This window comes from Diuraphis noxia, unplaced genomic scaffold (genome assembly GCF_037042655.1).
Source record: "Diuraphis noxia isolate RWA-SAM2 unplaced genomic scaffold, SU_Dnox_SAM2 contig0002, whole genome shotgun sequence".
NCBI classification, from domain to species: domain Eukaryota; kingdom Metazoa; phylum Arthropoda; class Insecta; order Hemiptera; family Aphididae; genus Diuraphis; species Diuraphis noxia.
Window position 1 is genome coordinate 32,055,894 of NW_028301712.1, and position 21,692 is coordinate 32,077,585.

The 21,692-nt window shown below is 33.1% G+C and overlaps 1 protein-coding gene across 3 annotated transcripts in view; it reads right to left on the bottom strand.

Moving 5' to 3' along the window:
• Nucleotides 1-438: 438 nt before the first annotated feature.
• LOC107168580 (nucleolysin TIAR) overlaps nucleotides 439-21,692 on the bottom strand; it is a 392,636-nt gene continuing 371,382 nt past the window's right edge. For 2 of the 3 annotated variants that reach the window (XM_089218763.1, XM_089218762.1), the window contains exons 6-9: nucleotides 12,570-12,750; nucleotides 9,066-9,210; nucleotides 8,786-8,952; nucleotides 439-5,197 (exon numbers count right to left, since the gene is read on the bottom strand). In XM_089218763.1, coding sequence (XP_089074889.1) covers nucleotides 4,870-5,197; nucleotides 8,786-8,952; nucleotides 9,066-9,210; nucleotides 12,570-12,750 — 821 coding nt within the window. In that variant the 3' untranslated portion in view covers nucleotides 439-4,869. The remainder of the gene's footprint in view (nucleotides 5,198-8,785; nucleotides 8,953-9,065; nucleotides 9,211-12,569; nucleotides 12,751-21,692) is intronic. The other variant, XM_089218764.1, reaches the window with a different exon arrangement.

Sequence of the window (21,692 nt, forward strand, 5' to 3'; positions counted from 1 at the left end):
CGCAATACTCACGGTACGTGAATTATATACATACACACACACGTATATATATATAATTATTTTAAAATAATTAATAATTATTATTTGTATATATAAACCTACACGTTTAGATAGTTGCATATTTTAACAATAATAATAATAATAATAATAATATACACTACAATTTATATACGTAAATAATAATAATAATAATATATAATATTTCTGTCATCGTAATATACGAACGTCATGACAATATATTACTCAACATAGACATCATAATATTATAAGTGCTGTGTAATGGCTGGGTATAGGTATGTGTGTATATATGTGTCTGTGTGCGCGTGTGTGTATAGTTGATTTACATTTTTCATAGTATACATATAGGTGTATTATATACATGACACGATCGCTTTTACACGGTTATAGTTACAATATAACAATAATAATAATTATAGGTAATAATAATAATAATAATAATAATAATAATTGTTAAAATGTTTGTAACAATTTTTCGGAATGTACCTACGAGCTACGTTTTGACAGCATCGTTTTTTTTTTTTTAAATGTTATATTGTTTTTAAATCAAAATCTTGAATACAACATTTTTTTATCACATATGAGATCTCGCGATTTGTGTAGTTTTTTTAAAATTTTTCTTTTATTTCATTACTATACTATCATAATGTTCTTGACACGCCTGTACTTAGACATTTACAATATATTACTATCAAAATATTATTATCATAATATTGAATTATAAGTTATACAAAAATGAATTCATCAGATACAACATGAACACCCTGATTGTACTCCAAAATTTATATTTATTATTATGATTTAAATTGATTTAAATTGATCTAAACACTAGCGTAAAAATGGAAATCTACGTATATTTTACGAACAATTATATTATTATCTAACTCGGTTTGTAGTCTTCAGTACGCTGCTTGCTATAGGTATAAAGTATAAAAATTTCGGATGTACGGTTCATTTTATTTTCAAATATTAATGTGTAAGTAATGTATAATATATTACATATTTAGGTATATTATGTGGTTTTTGGCAGGAAAATCTCCAAAACAGTGGCTCATTCATCATAACATACACATCGTTATATTATGGTCACCAATATAGTTATATACTAGTTAAATAACAGTTATAACATTTTTATTTAATTGTTATAATATTATGGTATACTTAAAAATTACTCGCACAACATGTATTATAATGTATTACAATAATATAATTTAATTTTAATCCTAAAAAACACTAACAACTAATGATTTTTGTTTATATTTTTTTTCGTTTTTACGTTTTTTAAAATTTTTTTTTAATAACTCTATAATCATCATTATATATTAACGTTGTTATAATTATATTATATGGTGCAAATTTAACCTAAATATTACAATGTACATAATTGTTTTTTTTTTTATTATTCAATAATAATAATAATAATTATGACTTAGCTCGTCTGGCTCATGACCAGTGTAACTTACACGCTATGCTTACACGTTACACTTTGGTTTATCCTAGGTGATTATTATTCATCAATATTTATATAGTATAATTGTTTTATTTATATGTACACGCTTTTAATCGAACGTTTTTTCCTTTCGCTTTTTTCGTTATTAAAAATTTGATATATATATATATAGTTGTTTTTGTATTAAATTTATTTATTTTATAAAACTACTCAATGGCTACGATTCGGCCTACGCACGTTTCCCATCTAATTAATTATTTGTGTTTTTATCAACAAAAAAAACATTTACTACAACTTAGCACACTTTATAATTTACATAGATTATATTCTTATATAATAGTTAAATAATATGACATATTAATTTTATGCTAGGGAGTCATAAAAAAAACCACCAACACGATTATTTTGTGGGTCGTTATATGTATATACATAACGTAACATGTATAAACAAAGAAACGAATAAAAAACTTAGTGATTTAAATCGGCAGACAAATGGTGGTGTGTGATGTGAGTGTATTGAGCACAGGAAATAATTTCGGTGGGGAGCACTCGAAGCGAAGATCTTGGTTTTGGATGAAAAAAGTTTTTTATTATCAATATAATATACGTTATATTATAATAACATAGAGTGGACGTGATTATTTTCATTTAATTGGTAATGTTATTATTATTTTTTTTTGTTTTTGCATTCAAAGGGACACGTTTCGATAATACCAAAAACTGACAAACATAACACAACAAAATATAATAATGTAATCGTATTACCTATAACATTCTATATAAAAATGAAAACAGCTCGCTATATAAAAGTATTATTTTTCTTTCCGTATAAATATTTACAAAAGTCAGGTAAAACAGCAAAACGTAGCGAAGTTATTACACCTTGTGAAAATAAATAATAGTAATAATAACTATATATTATGTAGGTAGTACGCGTTATGCCTATAGACTCGTATTATTACAAAATGAGCGAATTGATCGCTATCGATAACATAATAATATACACTATTTACATACACACGCATATGCGCACGTGCATCCGTGTATTTCTGTCACGCGTGTGTGAATGCACAATAATAATAATAATAATAATAATAAAAATATAACATTCGGTTATATATTTATTTATATTATGTATTAACGCACTTTTGTTCTCTGGAGCCATCGTGTTATTATATAATTTCATACAAAAATGCTTCATTATTGTTATCATTGTTCAAACAGGTGAAGTGAAAAGAAAAATAATAATAAATAAAAACATCAACAGAAATGTGCTGAATAAAAATATATCATTTTTTTTTTTTTTTTAAGTATATAAAAAAATCGTTTGGCAATCGATGTCCTACACTTTTTAATAATGCGCGATCATATTTATTATCAGTGTAGGTACATAGTATGTATTACAACATAATATTATAATTAAATCATTATAATAGTTAATTTTAATTTTATTATTATTTTTGTTTTTTGAGCATGTAAGCACAATTATTATTATGTATATCATCGTTAACTTGACTACTAAATATTTTATGACTAAATAATTTTTTTTTTCGTTTTTATGGTTTAACTATCGATTTTATTATTATTATTATTTTTTTTATCACAATTCTTCATCACTCGTGTCGATGATATGTTACGTTTTTTATTTGGTTAGCGATCTATTGTTTTAAAAACTGAATGAAACCCATCGGGGGATTCGACACCATACAAACGAATATAAACATTAATATACTGGCCCGTATAATATAATATAATAATATATAATATTAATTTTTTTGTTTTTTGGCGCCCCAAATGATTTATTTATAATTCGTTCGGTACACCGGCAGGGCTTTCGGGGTATTGTAAATTTGATTGGCTTGACTATGTGTGTAGCAGAAGGTGGAGTTTGGAAGAATTATCGTATCGCGTTTTTGGGCTCCAGAATTCAGTCGTCCTCAGACCAGCAGGCTCGGCGTAAGCCACTCTTCGTCGGCTATCTGCAAACCACATCAGTGCCCTTATATAGTATTACATCGTACGTGAATATGTGAATCAATATGTGTGTTAGTTATTTTTATTTTCCGTGTGTATGTGTTTGTGTTATATTTTTGTGCGAGGAACTTGTACATAACCAGTCACTTTCGGCTGTATATTAATATATCCTCGGGAATTTCGATGTCATAATATTATTATTATACGACGTACAATAATATATATATACAAGAACACGGCGATCGAACGACTGCAATGCATCGGCGACTGGTTTAGGTTAAGCGTATTTTTGGTTTTCAGATTTGAAAAAAAAAAAAAAAGAAATACATATAAAATAATATACGAGTAGTTATCAATAATTCCACAATTCGAGTGATGAATACTTCGCTTGTGGAATGTCACGCGAGTAGGTGCAGGTAAATACTGCGAATATGCAGCCACCGTGATGCGCAGTATATATTGGTAACGAAAACATTATACTATTGCAATCGTCGTCGTCGGCAACATAATATTATAAAATATTATAACAGGTAAGTATCATGGTGAGTGGGTTAAGCCGAAGTTAAGTTCGTCGACAAATTACATCACAAGCACAATAAACACGATGGTAGTGCAATTTTGTTTTTTATTTTTATGGTAAGGTGGGAGTGGGGGGTGACTTGAATCTATTTCCTGTGCAAACCTAATGACACTCAAATGCGTTCACACGACAGTTTGTCCGAACGGGATACGCGGGGTTTGCCGAATGTTCGCCACGTATAGCAGTATAAAAACAACTAAAATAATATACAAAATTATATATATATATATATATATATATAAAAAAAAATTCTACTAAAATAATTATAATAAATAATAACGTTCAGAGCATTCTCGTCTACAAAATTAGCTATATACTTTCATCAAACTATGTGCACGTCGAATTCAACAAATTCGAAAACCAAAAAAACCATAATAGACAATCATAATTAATAATAATAATACTCTTATTGAATACCGGACGCGTACATTGAGTTTGCAATCGACCGGTATCGTATTTAATATAATAATAGTGTAAATAATAATAATAAAAAAAAAAAAAAACTAATTATAATAACGAAAGCGCGTGATAAGTGTGCCGGGGAGGATCTTATGAGGGGTAGGTAGCTGCGTGTTGTATGATGGATGAGGGAGGGTGGGGGTGGTTAACAATTTGCGCGTCATTGTTTCCATTTAGGCGTATTAGATTTTCGAAAACATCGATACAAAAAATATGCACGAGCTGAAAAATTGGGCACTTTTCGTTAGGGGTATTAGCCAGGGGCTTAGGGTGCGTAATACAATTTCGTGGGACAATAAGCGCCTTCGAATCGGTCGGCGGTGGAGGCTGTGGATGCTGCGGCGATGGCGGCGGCGGCGGCGGTGGAAGCTGCGGCTGTGGAGGCTGATCACGAGGTGGCCATTTTCAGTATGGATAACTCGTTGGCCTCGTAACCACCATGGTGCTGGTGGTGGAGGTGGTGATGGTGGTGGTGGAGGTGATCGTACATGGGCCACGCGGACGCCTGCACTGGTGCGGGGTGTTGTTTTACCTGAAACTGGTGGAGCGTCGGATAGGCCGGTATCATTGCGGCGGCGGCAGCGGGTGGGGGAGCCGGTGCCGGGGCCGACTGTTGAGCCGCTACAGCAGACGCGATCTGTTGACCAGGTTGCAGGGCCCCTGGTTGAGTCCACGCGGTCGTTGCTCCCGTTGGCAGTGCTTGCATTCCCATCCGGCTGCGAAAATGAAAATCGAAATTGCGAACAATTTTTTTTTGATTTGTTGTGTCATTAATATGTTGGTTGACATATTTTATCGATGATTAAAATATTACAATGTTATAATAATTATAGTGTATCACTAAAATAAGGGACGGTAGTAGTGGTACTGAGAGTTATCTGATGTAATAACAGATAATTCAATTATGCATAAAAATCTAACGATGCACTAAACTTCTCAAACCCACACTATTCTAAACTTTCAGTTTATCACTCTTTGGCTACAACTATAGGCCTCGTAGTGTGTGATAACTGAAACCTTATACAATGATAAAAAAATTGCAACAGTTGACCAACTAACCAAAATATATTATATGTTTCACTTCAAACTGAAACATTATTCTAATCCTTCAGTCTCCCATTTATTATTATGTATACTCTTCCTACGCCAACCCTAACCTTAAAAGGCGTGGTTATCGTGACCTATTATAATAATATTGATTAATTTAATTAATTATCGGAGGGTTCTATGGATGGATTACTCGCCTTATTTTGTGTTTCGTGTATTGTTTTAAACGTATTATTATTTATACATTAGTGTCAGTCATTTTTTTTTTACTTATTGTTTTAGCAAAATAAATACAGAATTTAATAAATTTTCCTGATAAAAGAAACTAAGTATAATGCAAATTAAAAATATTATGAAATATACAATAAAAACAGTTTTTAGATACGTACTTGAGATATTTTTGTCGACTTTTGATATCTGGTAAGATTAAATATTGTCTAGTTAAATTAAATTAAGATCGTTTAAAAAAATATGTCATATTATATTAATTATTTTAAACTGATTTTTATCGTTAATATAATATTTCTCTATTAACTACATTAGCTGTAATTCCTGTTGGTGCCAAAATAACTCAACCCGTGGGCGTACTGACTGGAGCATGTCACATACAATTGGCCATGTGAAATACAATTTTCTCTTACATCGATCCCTGCAAATTTCAAGGTTTTGCCCTTGTGATATGTTTATTGTCATGGCAAAACATACTTTTACAGGAAACTGAATTCTCTTGAATTCGAAAGGATAATCTGATGGTATCATTAGTATGTGAGGAATAAGAATTGATTCACCTTTTACAGATCTAGTCATAATAATAGCTCCAATCAAATTCTTTTGAAAACCAATAATCCGTAGACGTGTCCCATTAAACAATTTTGGTGGACTGAGGTTTCTGAGAAATATTATAGGACAACCAATTTTTAATATTAATAAATGTAGTGGAAATCCAGGAGGGTTGAGTGAATTGAGAAATTAAACTGGATAATTAACTGTATCATTTACTTCCAGTACTGAATTCACTGATCTGCATTCCATATTTTTTGCTTTGAAAGAGTCCAATAATATTTTGTTTATGTCTCCTGCTGTATCATTTTTTGGTGTCAATATGGCCCTCTCGCAGTTTTATGCTTAAGGTGAAATTTTTTATTTACATCCTTCTGAGTAGTATGTTAGCATGTTGTAACATCTTCTCTATAACAAAACAATAGAGGGTATTGAAGTGCGTCGTAGGACCTGTGTAATTCACTTATCCGTTGTAGTCGATTATAGTAGATTTGAACGATAATATCTCTTTTTTAAAATTGCTGTCCAAATATTACTAAAGCTACATCATTAGCTGTTGCTGTATTGTAACAGCCTTTGTGCCCATTAGCAGTTTTTCTATATGCGTTAATCACCACCTTAAAATGTGTAGAATGTTGACTTGTATTCTCTACTGTGGTTTTAAATTATCGAATATACTTATTTTCAGTATGCAGAATATTTCGTAGCTGTTGACTAATGCTCATTTAACTTCTGGATCAAGAGAACATCTAAATTGAACTTCTTTTTCATCTTCACCAACAAAATATATTTGAAAAAATATCGGGTTTTCCTGAATGTTTTGAATCAAACTGCCATACTTGGCCTTGAACTTTAAAAAATGGCATAAAACTTCCTTCAACAACTTGTTCAGTACCAAACGATGTCATTTGAAAACAACCATTATATCCTTGTACGATTAATGAAGTGATCGTGATCAGGATGGTAATTAGAAATATTAGAAATAGATAAATAAACATCAAAATGCCTACTATTCATATATCCGGTTAGACGCAATCTTTTTACTGGGAATATATCTACACCAAATTTGACTTAAAAATTATTATTATAATAAATTTCAAATACATATGGGAAAATATTGCCAGCTGCAAACAATTCGCAGTAACCACCGTAAACAGTACTTGGAGTACTTCTCCATATATATTAATATGTACGTGAAATATCGATAGTCATTATTGACCAATTATTTAACACCTTTTTGTCCTTATTAGTTATTTATAGCTTTGCATAATGTAAACAATCAAGTTTATTTCATGTACCTACCTAAGATACCACTAAAACAGTAAAATATTATATTGTGGAAAAATAATCATTTTAGAGTAAATTTGTCCCAACAAATTATTCTTGAAAGTGCAAAAAATTAAGTTATAATATATTTAAAATACTGTAAATAACGAACCATAATATATACGATTCATTGCGATTAAATAACTTTTCTCTTCGACAATATTTTGAAACTTTCTGAACATAATTTTTTTTTCTGGTGAAGTCGGTGATTTTATAATATTTTAATATTCTGTAGTGTATAATGTAATAAATATAATGTTATTAAAAGATATAGAAAAAGAATTTTCACAAGACGCGTTTTCACCAATATTAATTTTATTACACCAAGTGCTGTTCAAGCAATTGATTTAAATCGAATAGAAAAAATAAAGTATAACGCGGTGCGACTTTAATTAAAACGAGCGAAATACTATTCAATCTATTTATCCAACTGTCGAAAACACGGTTTTAAATTTAATTAAAGTGTATTTACCTAGCATTTGAGGAACTCCATCTTAGTACCTGCTACTTTTCATAAATTTTAATTTTATTTAGAAACAAAAAATATTAATCATATATTCAACGAATATAATTAAATATTATTAGAATAATTCAAATTCAATCAGAATACGCTACATTTCAATGGTTAACCCGATCGGATCTTAAAATATTTTTATTTCCGTCTTGTACGAACAAATGTAATTTAAACTAATTTTCGAATTCATAATAATATTTATAAGTAATAATTCGGTCATTCAAATTCATAGAATTGTTTGTTAGTTGTATAGTAGTTAGTACCTTTGTATACCTTGCAGTATAGGTATATTAGTCGTAGTTGTAGGTAAGAGTTTATTCAATTGATTCAAGTATCTTGAATATTTCAAGTCGTTACATATATATTTTTATTATACACATCAAAATATAATTGAAAAATAATCAAGTAAGGCGTGTTGGATAACGAAAGTAAAAATTGAGCAACCCCCCAGAGTGGCAACTGTACGATGTAAATTATACAATTGACGATTTTCCATAATTCTGCAGAAATATCAAAGAAGGTCACGTGGCAATAATAATTTTGCTCGAAATTCGTAAAACCCGATGCAATTTAATATTTCAATACCCTGTTTTCTATCTATTTATACAATTTATAACGATAGTAGCCGTTGACTTACCCAAGATACCCTTGTTGGTAACCGAATTGTCCGTACGTATAACCTTGGACGCCTTGCAAAAACTGTCCCTGTAGCTGTGTGGCCGGATAGCTTTGCGGGTACCAGTAACCGAGCTGTTGGCCGTACGCCGCGGCGGTGTACGGGAACTGTGTGCTGCTGAGCGCCGCCTAAAACGTAAATAAAAGAGCCACGGGGCGGAAGTCGGTCAGTTTCGTATCGAGTCGGGATTCCGGAAGTTTAGTACGGGAAACTTCGAAGTCCGCAGTGGACCGGAACTTACCTGAGACGAGCAGACTTGCGACGCGTTTTGTGACACGATCGGTTCGCCGGACTCTTTACCCCATGAGCACTTGACCGGCTGTCCGTTGATATCAGAGTTGTGGACAGCCACTATAGCGTGAGTGGCCGATTCCTTGGTGGCGAATCTAGAACATTCGACAAATGCGATTATTGTTTAAAACGTTCACGCAGAGTCACGTGGCTGTCGGGGTTACATTTTTAATCCGACCAGGTCGCTTAAATATTGAGGACAAATGGTCCGCAGGTCCTGGCCCATAACACGGTTTCTCAAAAATGGCTGCCCGAACACAAGGTATGTATACTTAATAATAGATGCACACACATTCGACAAAATACGCCCGCCCGTGTTTTCGTCCGAGTATAGTCGAGTCGTCGGGGATGCATTCTTAATCCGTTTACAATTGGCCGGGAAAGAGGCCACCACCGCGCAGTCCGTGGGGAAGTGCAGGAAACCGTCCAACGCAATCTTTCTCTCTACCCTTCCACTACCTCACACCCGCTTGCCACTCCGACCACCTCCAACGACGCTTCACTACCACCGTCAAAGGTATTGGGTCGTTTCGGATGTACGCTCATGTATTATACACATATATATACACTATAGCCAGTGTGTATGTAGTATTATATATGTATTATATAGGTACATATATAATATGCATGGTATGTATATAATATATACATATATTCTGACTGGTAAACACAGTCCGACCCAGCTAGTATACCACTTCTGTAAACAAGGTAACGAACTTTATTAGCTCAGCACGTATCCACTGATGCCGAAGTCTTGGAGCGAATGAATATTTTAAACTCCTAAGTAGCCAGCGGGCCGGAACTCTGGCGAGGCCGACGAGAGAAAACAAACATTCCGTTTCACAACGTTAAGACATTATAAAACAAAAACCCGGCCGTCCCTCGAAATTTTCCAACGAAATTTTGTTATTTCTATCGGAGTTTAATGTTATTATAATAATATATACATTTAACAATATAATATTATATGTATAGCTAAATCGGAAAGACGAAAACGACGCGCATTAATGACGCTACCGTGAGTTTATTGTTTGTTTTATTATTATTTTTATTGTTATTATTATTATCATTATTATTATTCGTCTGTACCTCTGAAATCTCGTATCCCGCGTAATGATTTTAGGGCGGCTCAAACGATTTATTGCAGGCCGATTTCACGGGTTGAGTGTCGCGCAGGACAACGCATAAAACTTTGCGCATTAAATACGAGTGGAAGACCGGCGGCGGGTGACAATAAAATTTCAATTCAGTTTTTACCGATGTCTCATAATTAATTCAGACGGGCGGGCGACAGGGTCTAAAAATATGGTTTTATGGAGATACCATTCCCTATATGTGTGTACGCGGCCAGGGCGAAGGAAACCGCGGTATCATCCCCACAGGAATTGTTCAGGATTGAACCGACATGGTATTTCGGTAATCATGGTATATATATTGCGTATCTATAGCCAGAGGAGTAATAAGACCGATACACCGCCTTTTTGTTTCAGTACATTTGACAGGTATTTAACTTATTCCATACGATACGTTTATTAGCGTATAATCCGACTAGGTACGCCATTGTTCAGAAATTATCTCAAATCAGTGGTGCTCGTAGCTCGTATAATATTATCATGAAGCAACTATAATATTATATCATGTGCTTAAATAAACAATAGATTATATTATTATTATTGTACAAAGTACGAATTTTAAAGTTTTAAATGTCAATCCTTATTATGATACTATAAAATAACTACGTATTTAAAAGTTGTATACGTGAAATTAACAATATGATATCATTATGAAAGGTATAAAATATCTACAGCCGTAAGAAACGAAATTCACTCTCAACAAAGATTACTCATTACTCATTACTCTCATTTATAGGTGAAAAAAATATTAATATACGTAATGTTTATATATATATTATATTATGTAAATATTGTATATTGTAATATGTACAATAGTGCTTATCATAATTGTAAACTTACGAATTATCTAATAAATTTCGCGTGAAATGGAAATAACTGAAAATTCATCGTAAAAAAAAAATTAGTATTCGCAAACTAATGTTCACTTTCGGGATTAATTTAATTGTTTGTTCGTGTATGCAAATAAGAAACAAAACAACGGAACTATAATGTGTGTATATATATTTTAACGAACGCTGAACAAATTCCGTGCGTATTGTTCTATATTTTTAAGTAACTAAGTTACTTAGACACCTATATAGTCCCATAATATTAGCCAGTGAAATATCACCGCGAATTAACCGTCGAAGAATTTACCATTATTTTAGTATACGTTTGCATGAAAACAAAATCTCAAAAAAGTGAACGATTAACGTATTTCGGCGAAGGGATTTGAGAATTTTAGAATTACGCATATCATATAGGTACCTACCTGCAACAATAAATTAAGACTACACATAGGCCTTTGCCGGGGTAAGTCTCGTGGTAGCGAGGCGATTATGCACATATATTATAGATGTGTATATGTGTGTGTGTATAGTGACGCTGGCGACGACGGGCTGTTGGGTGGTGGGGACGCCGTTAATTTATGTATACGATGTTGGAATGATGCCGAGCGTACGGGCTAATGATTTACCAGTAATATTGTGAATATGGACCAAACTACTTAAGTTCCGCCTACCCGCCTTTCAGAAGCTGCACAACAAACGTGAAACGCATACATATATAATATATATATATATATATATATTATTAGTGCTGTTCATTACATTTTGGTAATGACAAGTCGTCCGCGGTAGTGGTCGAATTGCAGCGGTGGCGTAGGAAGTAGTTGAGGTGGTAAAAGTAGAGGCGGTCGGTACATTTGGATATCCGTCGTTCGTGTTTTCGCCGAGTGCACACGTACGCTATGTACCCTACCCACAGGGCGTTTGAATAATTAAATCATGTTACTAGAAAAATCAGAGCGACCTACCGTTCCGATTCGGTTGAAATCCGATTACCTGCCGAAGAATTTCGTGTGTCCTTTCATTTAATTATTTTTTTTTCCATCTACGCAGATCGATACCGGGGATTCGTCTTTAGTTTCACGTTTTGGTTCGACAAACTTCGACGGAAAAAAATTAAATAAAACGAAAAAAATTGACAACTTCGAAATTGCTTCTCATCCTAAACAGCCGTCGTACGTGCGTAAGATCTACCCCATTACCTTGCCCAATAGGATTGAGATGAAAAAATTGCAAATTAATTTCAAATAATTTCAAATTAATTTCTGGGGTTGTTAAATTAATCGCTTAGATTCATTTCAGGAGGACCACTCGGATCGGCTCAGTGCCACTATTTATTTATTTTTTCACGGACGTATTTCTCTATTCATAATTATTTTTATATAATTGTTTACAATGCCTATAAAACGTTACTGACATTGTTCGTGTAATAATAATAATAATAATAATAATAATAATAATAATATTATCATAACGATGGCATCGTAGACTTACCGGACGAATGCGTAACCCTTGTCTTTGAACACCCGTATCTCTTGGATGTTCCCGAACGGAGCGAACGTCTTCTGTACCAGTTCGTCGGTCAGTCCAGTGGTCAGTCCGCCACAGTACACGGTGCAGTTGGTCGGGCTCGACTGGTTGTACACTTCGTCGAACGTCAGTGGTTTGGTGTTGGCTGAAACAAAACGGAAGAAATAATTGTTGTAGAACCGCGATCAATACAAATGATTGGAATATAATTATTTTTTTACGTTTGACCTGGTTATATTTTGTCATGTTGGGGAAAAAACTTATATTTTTACGGACGGCTTTCATTACTCCGTTCACATAATAATATTATTGTGACTCGTCAGGGAAAACGATTAAATAAATTGCAAAACGCGCGCGAGTCGTGAACGTCCAATTTTGGGGAGACGCAACATCCGTCGTTTTTTGTCGTGTTGTGTTACGCTAAATCATACGCGTTGATTATTGTTATACAATTATTGAAAAAGTGTATAATACACAGAGCGCATGATAGACACGGAGAAAACGGAAATAAACGCGTTTGCTTATAACTCATACACATAATATAATATTATTATTAGTATTGTGTATGTGTGTGCGCATTATTGTTCCAGTTATAACTTCAACCCTTTCACCCCCCCTCCCCCGCACGCCTGTGTATATTACGGTGTTGAAGTTGGTTCGGACTAGAAGCTCAGATCTCTTGCAACTCTCGCGTATACCTATAACAATCCTTCTTCGTATTCGGGTACATGCGGGCGTTGACAATTACGTCAAAACTTGCTTGACAATAGACGGACGCATTTATATACAATATATTATATATTTGTATATTTATATTATGTACGTATACGATATGTATATAATGTACGTTGGCGCAGTTGTTGGCGAGAATTCTCATTTTGGTAGTGTTTCCAAGTCAAACATAGCTTGGAGAAGAATAATTTCAGCGGAGTAGACGTCAGTCAATGACACGCCAGGAAATTATTGTTTCATTTCTCGTTGTCATTTGCTTTTGAAATAATATATCGATTTGAAACTATTTTTAGTTTGTACAGTAATAATAAAATTATAGTACTAATAGTTTATTATACCCTTTTTGCAGTTATTTTATTCTATACCTACTATTTTGATAACGCAATAAAATCATAGAAAACGATTAATGATAATATATGACATGGAAATCATTTACGTCTTATATATCTTGAATCTCGACATCTTACATATTATAGTTTCAAGACTTTCATAATTGGATATTTTAATAATATAACGTGGTAAGGTATGCGAATGTGTGAAGAGATAAAAAGTTATGATATATGTTCAATTAATAATAATAATATAGTGCATAGTTGGCTCTATACTTAAATTATTATTTGACTAGTATATAGTAAGTAATTATAGTATTAGTGACTTGCGATTTGCGAATCATGGAAACTTAAAATATCGTTTTTACACCATATCGTTATAATTTTTGATGCAATGATGTTACCCATCTAGAGCATTGAGGAAGTAAAAGATACTACAACGGCCGATGGGCAGACCTAGATAAGTTTGACTTAATTCGAGGGCTAGTAAACTCTCCGTTGAGCAGCATGTGTGTATATTGTAGGTAATGCGTAATGCATATATTAGTATACCGTTGTGCTAGTGACGGGAGGTAATTGCAACGTCATCTCACCTTGGGTAACGTATATGTGGTGTTTGTTTAATGTATGTGTTAGAAAGCAATACATTAATATGATGTAGTATGTCGGATGTCAATTATTATTCTTGGAACTTCGCAAATTTGCATATTCATATTACTTAGTAACTTGCATAATATTCAAAATCTTAATCGAACCGAATTTGAAATCTGTTACGTACCATAAAGTACCTACTTACAGTACTTGAATGCCATTTTTTTTTATTATTATTGAATTATGACATTTATATAAATACAATTAATATTAATATTATTTTGTAAACAGATTTAGTAATTATCAACTAAACAAAAATTGAATTGTAAATGAACCTTCAAGAAGCCCTGTGTTCATCTATGATTTGAGTAAATATCTAAAATATAGATTTTCATTTATTATACCGTATACATATTTAAATAGTTAAAGACATTTTTGGAATATGTATAGTATGTATGCAAAATGCACAATGCTCATATATCATTGTTCTTTTAGCGCATAAAGTTCCGAGCTCTGAATCATTATTTATTCATACGATACCACTGATGTAGAAGCAGTGAAATTTGCGGTGGGCAACGAGGTGAAATCGAATCCACCGATTGCGGCGACCACGTATATATACGTCCCCCATACATATTATTATACGTAGGTAGGCAATATGCATGCGGCGTAGCCCACCAGCCCTTGCGGTCTATGCTGTGTATATAGACGATATTACAGCAGTGACGCACACTGAGATATTGTGCCGACGACGAGCGAGAATAAAAGTTTTATTTACATTAAACAAAGTGTACTCGGACACGCAACCAATTAGCAAATTGTCCGTGCGTAATGGCGGTTTCCTCCGGCGAATTATCCACACGAATGGAAATGCTCTGACAAACTTTCTCGGCGCATTTGGCAAGTATTCTGCTCTTTCTTCTTCAAGTTTTCAAGTGTTTGGTGCTGGGAGCTGTCACAGTTTTTATGCTCCCCTCTCATCCTTCTCTTCTTCATTATTTCATCCTCTTCTACCGCACCGATCCGATTCACAGTGTGTATACAATATATACATACATAGGATATACGCAACCTCCCCGCGAAAATCTCCGCTAATGTTATAGTGTATATAATCATTTTCCGTCACGGGGGGTGTTCATCGTCTCACTCATTCTCCTCCTCCAATATATTATATATTTATATTTTGTTTTAGGAAATAAATGTTGTTTTTTTCCCGCAATCCTCGCTACGGGCAACCATATAATTTCCAAAGATTTATGAGGCCGTAAAACTTTGGGGGGTTCTTTAACTCAAAAATTCAAATTCCACCGGGGATACAACGATGAAAAACCAACTATGGCCAAAAATATACACACACATACGTATAATGTATACACACACCACTTTTGGGCGTGCGTACTATTTTCTTTTCTCTTTTCAATTTTTATTTTTTGTACGTTTGCCAGATATGATTACCAAAAAAAAAAAACCCCCGCAAGAATGGCGAAGATGAAATAATTGATTTTTCGTATTTGTTTGAATTTAGATAAAAATAAAGAAAAGGGAAATTCCGATACCATAAATTGTATATAACATATTTTGTTTATGTTTAGGCCTACATCTACATAAAATCGATAGTGGTAGGTACAGGTTGTAGAGCAAGATCTGACATAAAAAAGAAGCTAGTTAAACACTGACAAAATTTTTGAAAATTATAACAATAATAAAATTATAAGGATACTAAATAATTTAAGAAATATACTCGTGTCAGGAAATTCCCAAAAATAATATTTCGGATAAAGTTAATATACTTAGCTTAGGTATATTTTTAAAACAAACTAATTTAATCCAAAAAAAGAATATTGATGTTTCAAATATTTACAAAAATTTACTATTTGACTTAGATAAATGTTTTTATCGTCAAAACTGTTCTTGTATTCAGATTTACATATTGACTACTTTGAAATTTCCCAAAAAACTTTGAATCGAGTTTAAAAGTTTTTATTTTTAGTTTCAAGAAATAAAAATGAAAAAAAAAACTGCACGCTATAAATATAAAAAAAGTGTTTAAAAATTATAATAAAAAAGAAAAATGTTACAACCTGAGTATAAATATATATATATATGTTTATATATAAAAAAACAAATAAAATAATAATACAATGATGATGTGGCGGTATTCCTACGTCATGTCACGCTTGTGGGAAAACGGCTCGAGGGAGAGCAAGGCAGCCCGAGGGAAATATATGAATTAATTCAAATGCATAATTCATATGCCCACAGCAAACGCGCGCGGGCACTGGAACAGTGTTATGATAAATTTCGCTGCTAATTTAATGCGTTTTAGATACATTACATATTGATGCTGTTTTCAATACGATTCCGGGAGCGATATTAATATATATATATATATAGGTACTTACGCTGCGACTATATGTAACCGCTGCATATTGAGTATTGACACGTCTTCGCACGCGTCAATGAATAGTTCTATATACATAGTTTCCGTCGACGGTAGACGATCGGTATAGATATAAGGGTGCAAAAACTTTGAAAATATAATGCTGTTCAGCAAACTTCGGTTCGACACCGATTTAACACGATTGAAACGCACGTCGTACGATTTAATTGCCGTGCAATATAATACATATATATATGTACATTGTACAATATCGTATGCTTACTGGATCTCGGGAATTTCACACTAAAACGTAATTTTATTGGAAGAGTTTTCTCAAACATGCGTAAAATACAAGTCCATCATAAATCCGATCGTTGGGTGTTGTAAAAGTGTTCGCCGATTGTGTTATTACTATTATTAAAACGTACAACTACCGTACGCGCTTATGACAGAGCGTCGGACAGCGCGGTGGTCGAAAAAAAAATTATAAAAAAAAAACCCCCAACAAAAATAAATACACACTAGTAAACTAGCCAGTGGAAAAAAAATTCTATAAAATAAAATAAATATTATATTATAGGTACATATCGGGCACCAAATCACGGGATTATTATTTTAAATCATTATAATGCTGCACGGATATCGGATGGCTTGAGTAAAAAAAAAATCAGTTAGTTGTATATCTTGTATAGGTACCTAAACTATATTATTACGGCAATCATTTGTTCGTCATTTGCAACAGCAAGTGGGGGAAATATACAGACAATACAGGCAGAGGTACGATCAGTGTGTATATATAGGCACCTATATATCTGCGTATATATTATAAATTATATAATATCCTTGTCGAACTGGGCGTGCGCAATATATACTCTGGGCTTTGTTCATGAATAATTGAACTTTAGAGCAAATTACTCCGGCCTGCATCAAGATAATATAAAAGTTGGTTGTTGTTTACATTTTCGAGAGTAAAAATAAAGGTTCAATTTACATATTATGGGTGTTATACTTTTTTTTTACCCTCAATCGGTACACCCTGTGCTGCTGTGCACGGGCAAAGGATATCATATTATTATAATGACCGCTGCTGCAGGAGTAGGGAGTAGGTATATAATATCTTTATGTGCCATATATATATATAATTATTATTATATAGAACGTTGGGTTAAATAAGATTTATCTTTAACTGCGCTCGCAGTTATACCTACGCCTATGCACGCGCATATTTAAATTGTAACATTCCGATAGTAATCCCCATTGAATTTATTGCGTAGCCAGATAGGTATAGTTTTAAAAACACATTTTTAATGCACATGACAATATGCAACGTAAATGATTACCACGGCGAATTTAAATCGAATACTACATACATTGGCATATCGAGGGTTTTAATCATAAAATTACTGTGACGATGGAGAAGTGGTCATCTATCGTATTGTTATACAGTACCGGTGGAGTTTTGAATTCGACGCAAAAAAAAAAAAACACCTCAACAACAACAACTATATGAGCGTGTAATTATTGGCGTTTTATTTAATTTCCGGTTTTAAATATTTTAAAATCGTCGATTAATTAAGTACAGGTACCATTGGAAAAATGTCATTAATCAGAAACACCGTGCTACATCGACCCCCCTCCCCCTTCCATCATTCCCATACATAGCCCACCCGATCGCCGATGACTGCACCTATCTTTATATAGATACGTTCAGTCCGATGGGCGTTTAATTATCAGTGGTATACGTTTTTGAAATATCGTTACTTACTTAACAAAGTCTCATCAATCTAATTAACGCGCTGTTGTCGTACCTTCTCCGACATTAATCCATTAAATCGGGATACCTATAGTACTAGAATACGTCCATATAACATAGCCGGTTTGTTACGAGTTGAATGATCGAAATATTTCGCGACTGTTTGTGGATCGCTGGAGCACTTGCAACAGCGTATATAATAATATTATCATCCGAGGCAGCTGAGACAAAATGTGACTTAAATATATTATAATGTCGGATACAAGATGGAGCGGCTCATCGCCATACAAGCAAAAACCTAAAGACTATTATATTATCACACAAAGTTGTATTTGAAGGTATACTTATATGAAATGGATTTTTTCGATTATTTTTATGAAATTATTTGGTTTATGGATAAATTTCAATAAAATATTATCGATTATGGTTTTATCAAATTGCATTTCGGTCCCAAATTTTATTTGAATTGGGTCAATTATTTTGGTTACCGTATTATATATAGGTTAAACGAGTTACATTCTATTTTTATGGTGGCGTGTGTCCTGAAGTACAACAAATGGGAATGGCATTATATTATGATCTGCAATAAAATCTCATATTATTTTGTAGCGTATGCATCTAACCACCTTGAAAAACGCGTAACTATTTTTAAAATGTACCTCCTCCTCCTCGAAAACCACCCTATATGCAGCGTATTTAGGTCAAACCCCAGTGTACGAGCATAACATGTAGGACGACGACAAACAAAAAATACCACAAGTGTCTAAAAATCCTTTTGTACATCGTTACACTAGGAAAATTCCATATCATTTTGTTACGTGCAACCCTGAAAGTGCACTCGCGATTGTTATACGCATAGAAATCGATAATTATTAAGTTAAAACCGTAAGATGATCGTGCGCAGTGCACACAGCATCATAAACGTAGTTCGAATTTAAGTAGCTTGATACGTTATATAGCTAGGTAAACATGTTATTATGACATTATAATGTAATACCTATCCCCGTATAATACATCGTAGTGAAACGTTTTAGAAATGTATTAATCATCGGATTCGCGAAAGAATTGCTTGTCATCGTTATATTTTATTCATCGTATTTTATCCCGTTCATAATCCGAATAAACGCAAACGCACCAATGCAAATTTTTAACATTGGCATAATGCGACATTTTCTACCTCCGTAACTATATTTACAGTGATTCCATTAAAAAAGATTGACACAATATTACGTCATATAGTGTGATGTGTGCATTGAATTAATGTTTTAGGCGAGATTAAAACTCGATCCCGGATAACGAGAAAACACCTTTTTGTGCGTGTTTGCATTATACGTTTTTGAATAATGTATGGTATAAAAGGCATTCCTACTTAAAACCAAATATATACGCAATTTTTAGCGATTCCGTGTCCGTCGAAGACGATAGTATTACTTCCTAATCTAGAGTTACCGATGCAATATATATAAATAAAATTGTAGTTAAATGGTTTTTTGTTTATCATTATGTGCGCGTGCATAATATATTAATATATAATATCTGCATCTAGCTGAGTGATTCACGGGCTGCAGTGGAGGCGAAATGCGATTAAATAAAAACGAACGGTAAACATCCGGAAAATCCAAATCCCCGGGGATAATGATTTTCGCTCATCCGAAAAATATGCCGCGGAAAAATATTTATTTCAAAAAGTGAGCGGCGTCCATCCGGGCGGCTGATACCGCGTAGTTTTACGTAGACCTCGCTGGTCGAAATAATCCAATCGGCGTAAGTCTCCGAAGCGTCGCGTCTTATTGGATCGATCCCCTGTCCTTAACCAACCTACCTCCCCCAGCACCATCACCACGATGCACCACCAACCCTATCGTTGTTTTGGCTTCTCTGAATTTGATATTTTGTTGAAGCCCCGCCGTGACAAGACCGTACGGCTGGACAGATTATTACCATTGGCGTGCGCAGCCTCCGGTTTCAGGGGCAGAAAGAGATTAATTTGGCCCATACTCTTTAAATTCACCATTAAAACCCGCCCATAGTTATACTTTTTAAAAATTATATATGGGTATCAAGATTAAAATTGTATTGGTTATTTGTTTTTTATTTTTTGGATAAAAAGTTGTATAGTCAGGTACTAAAGGTGTACTTTTCATAAGCCTATAGTTAATTAGTTAATATTTATTATGTATAATATAATAAAATAAAAAAAAAAACATTAATTACGATATAAAATATATATTTTAAAAATAACTATACACTGAATCTGTAGGTACAAAACTGAAAATGTTTATTTTTTTCTTAATAATAATAATAATAATGAAAATAATAATATATATGGTACATAATAATAAATTGCGGTTAGCCGGCAGTGTCATATGGCGTATTAGTGTATGGTGCACAAGACAACAGTGTTAAAAACACAGTTTATTTTTCGATTTGTTAACCACAAATATTAATAATATAAATGACTTAAAATCATGGCTATTTATTTTTTATAGTAGACAAGTCTATTAGTTTTATACTAGTAAATTCTATAATCATAAAATATTAATCTATACTTGACCAAAAATGATAAAAATTTTATAATTTTTTTTACCTATTACAAGGCGTGTATATATTATTTTATATACACATAGCAATCGATACCGTGAGCAAGCACTACACTACACAATATAGGCACATGATGGCTGTGTGCTTGTTATTGGATTTTGGCGAATGACGGGGTAACGAGTGATTATGAAAGTGATAGGGTGGGGGGAGAGAGTTGGTGGTATCAAAAATCGTGTTTGCCACTACCAATAAACGGCGAACGAAGATAATATTATAATAATAATATGCTGTAAATTGATATTTTTCGATTTCAATAAGAAGTTTTCATATTTATTTTTATCCGACGACGACAGGAAACGGCGCATACAACGATAATTTAATTTTCACGTCTAACAGAATAATATATTGGAATCGTATAGTGCATACGAAACGTTTTTAAATATTTCCAGAAAGCTTGTCGTGGAATATTGTCGCGGAATATTGTCGCGTGTACGGCGTACCTATACCTACCTATATAAAATATATATATTATTGGGACGATAGGAGCAGCCATATTATAATAATATATTGGAATAGGTATTGAAGAGTTTATATTTATATCAAAACATGTATACACTATATACATACTAATGTATTATTGTATATATTATTATTATATGCGTATAAAAAACAACCGTACTTATTCTTATAAGACGTTGTTCGTTATTCACAGAACCGTACGCGTATTGAAGAGAAAAAAAAGCGTAATATGCATAATATAT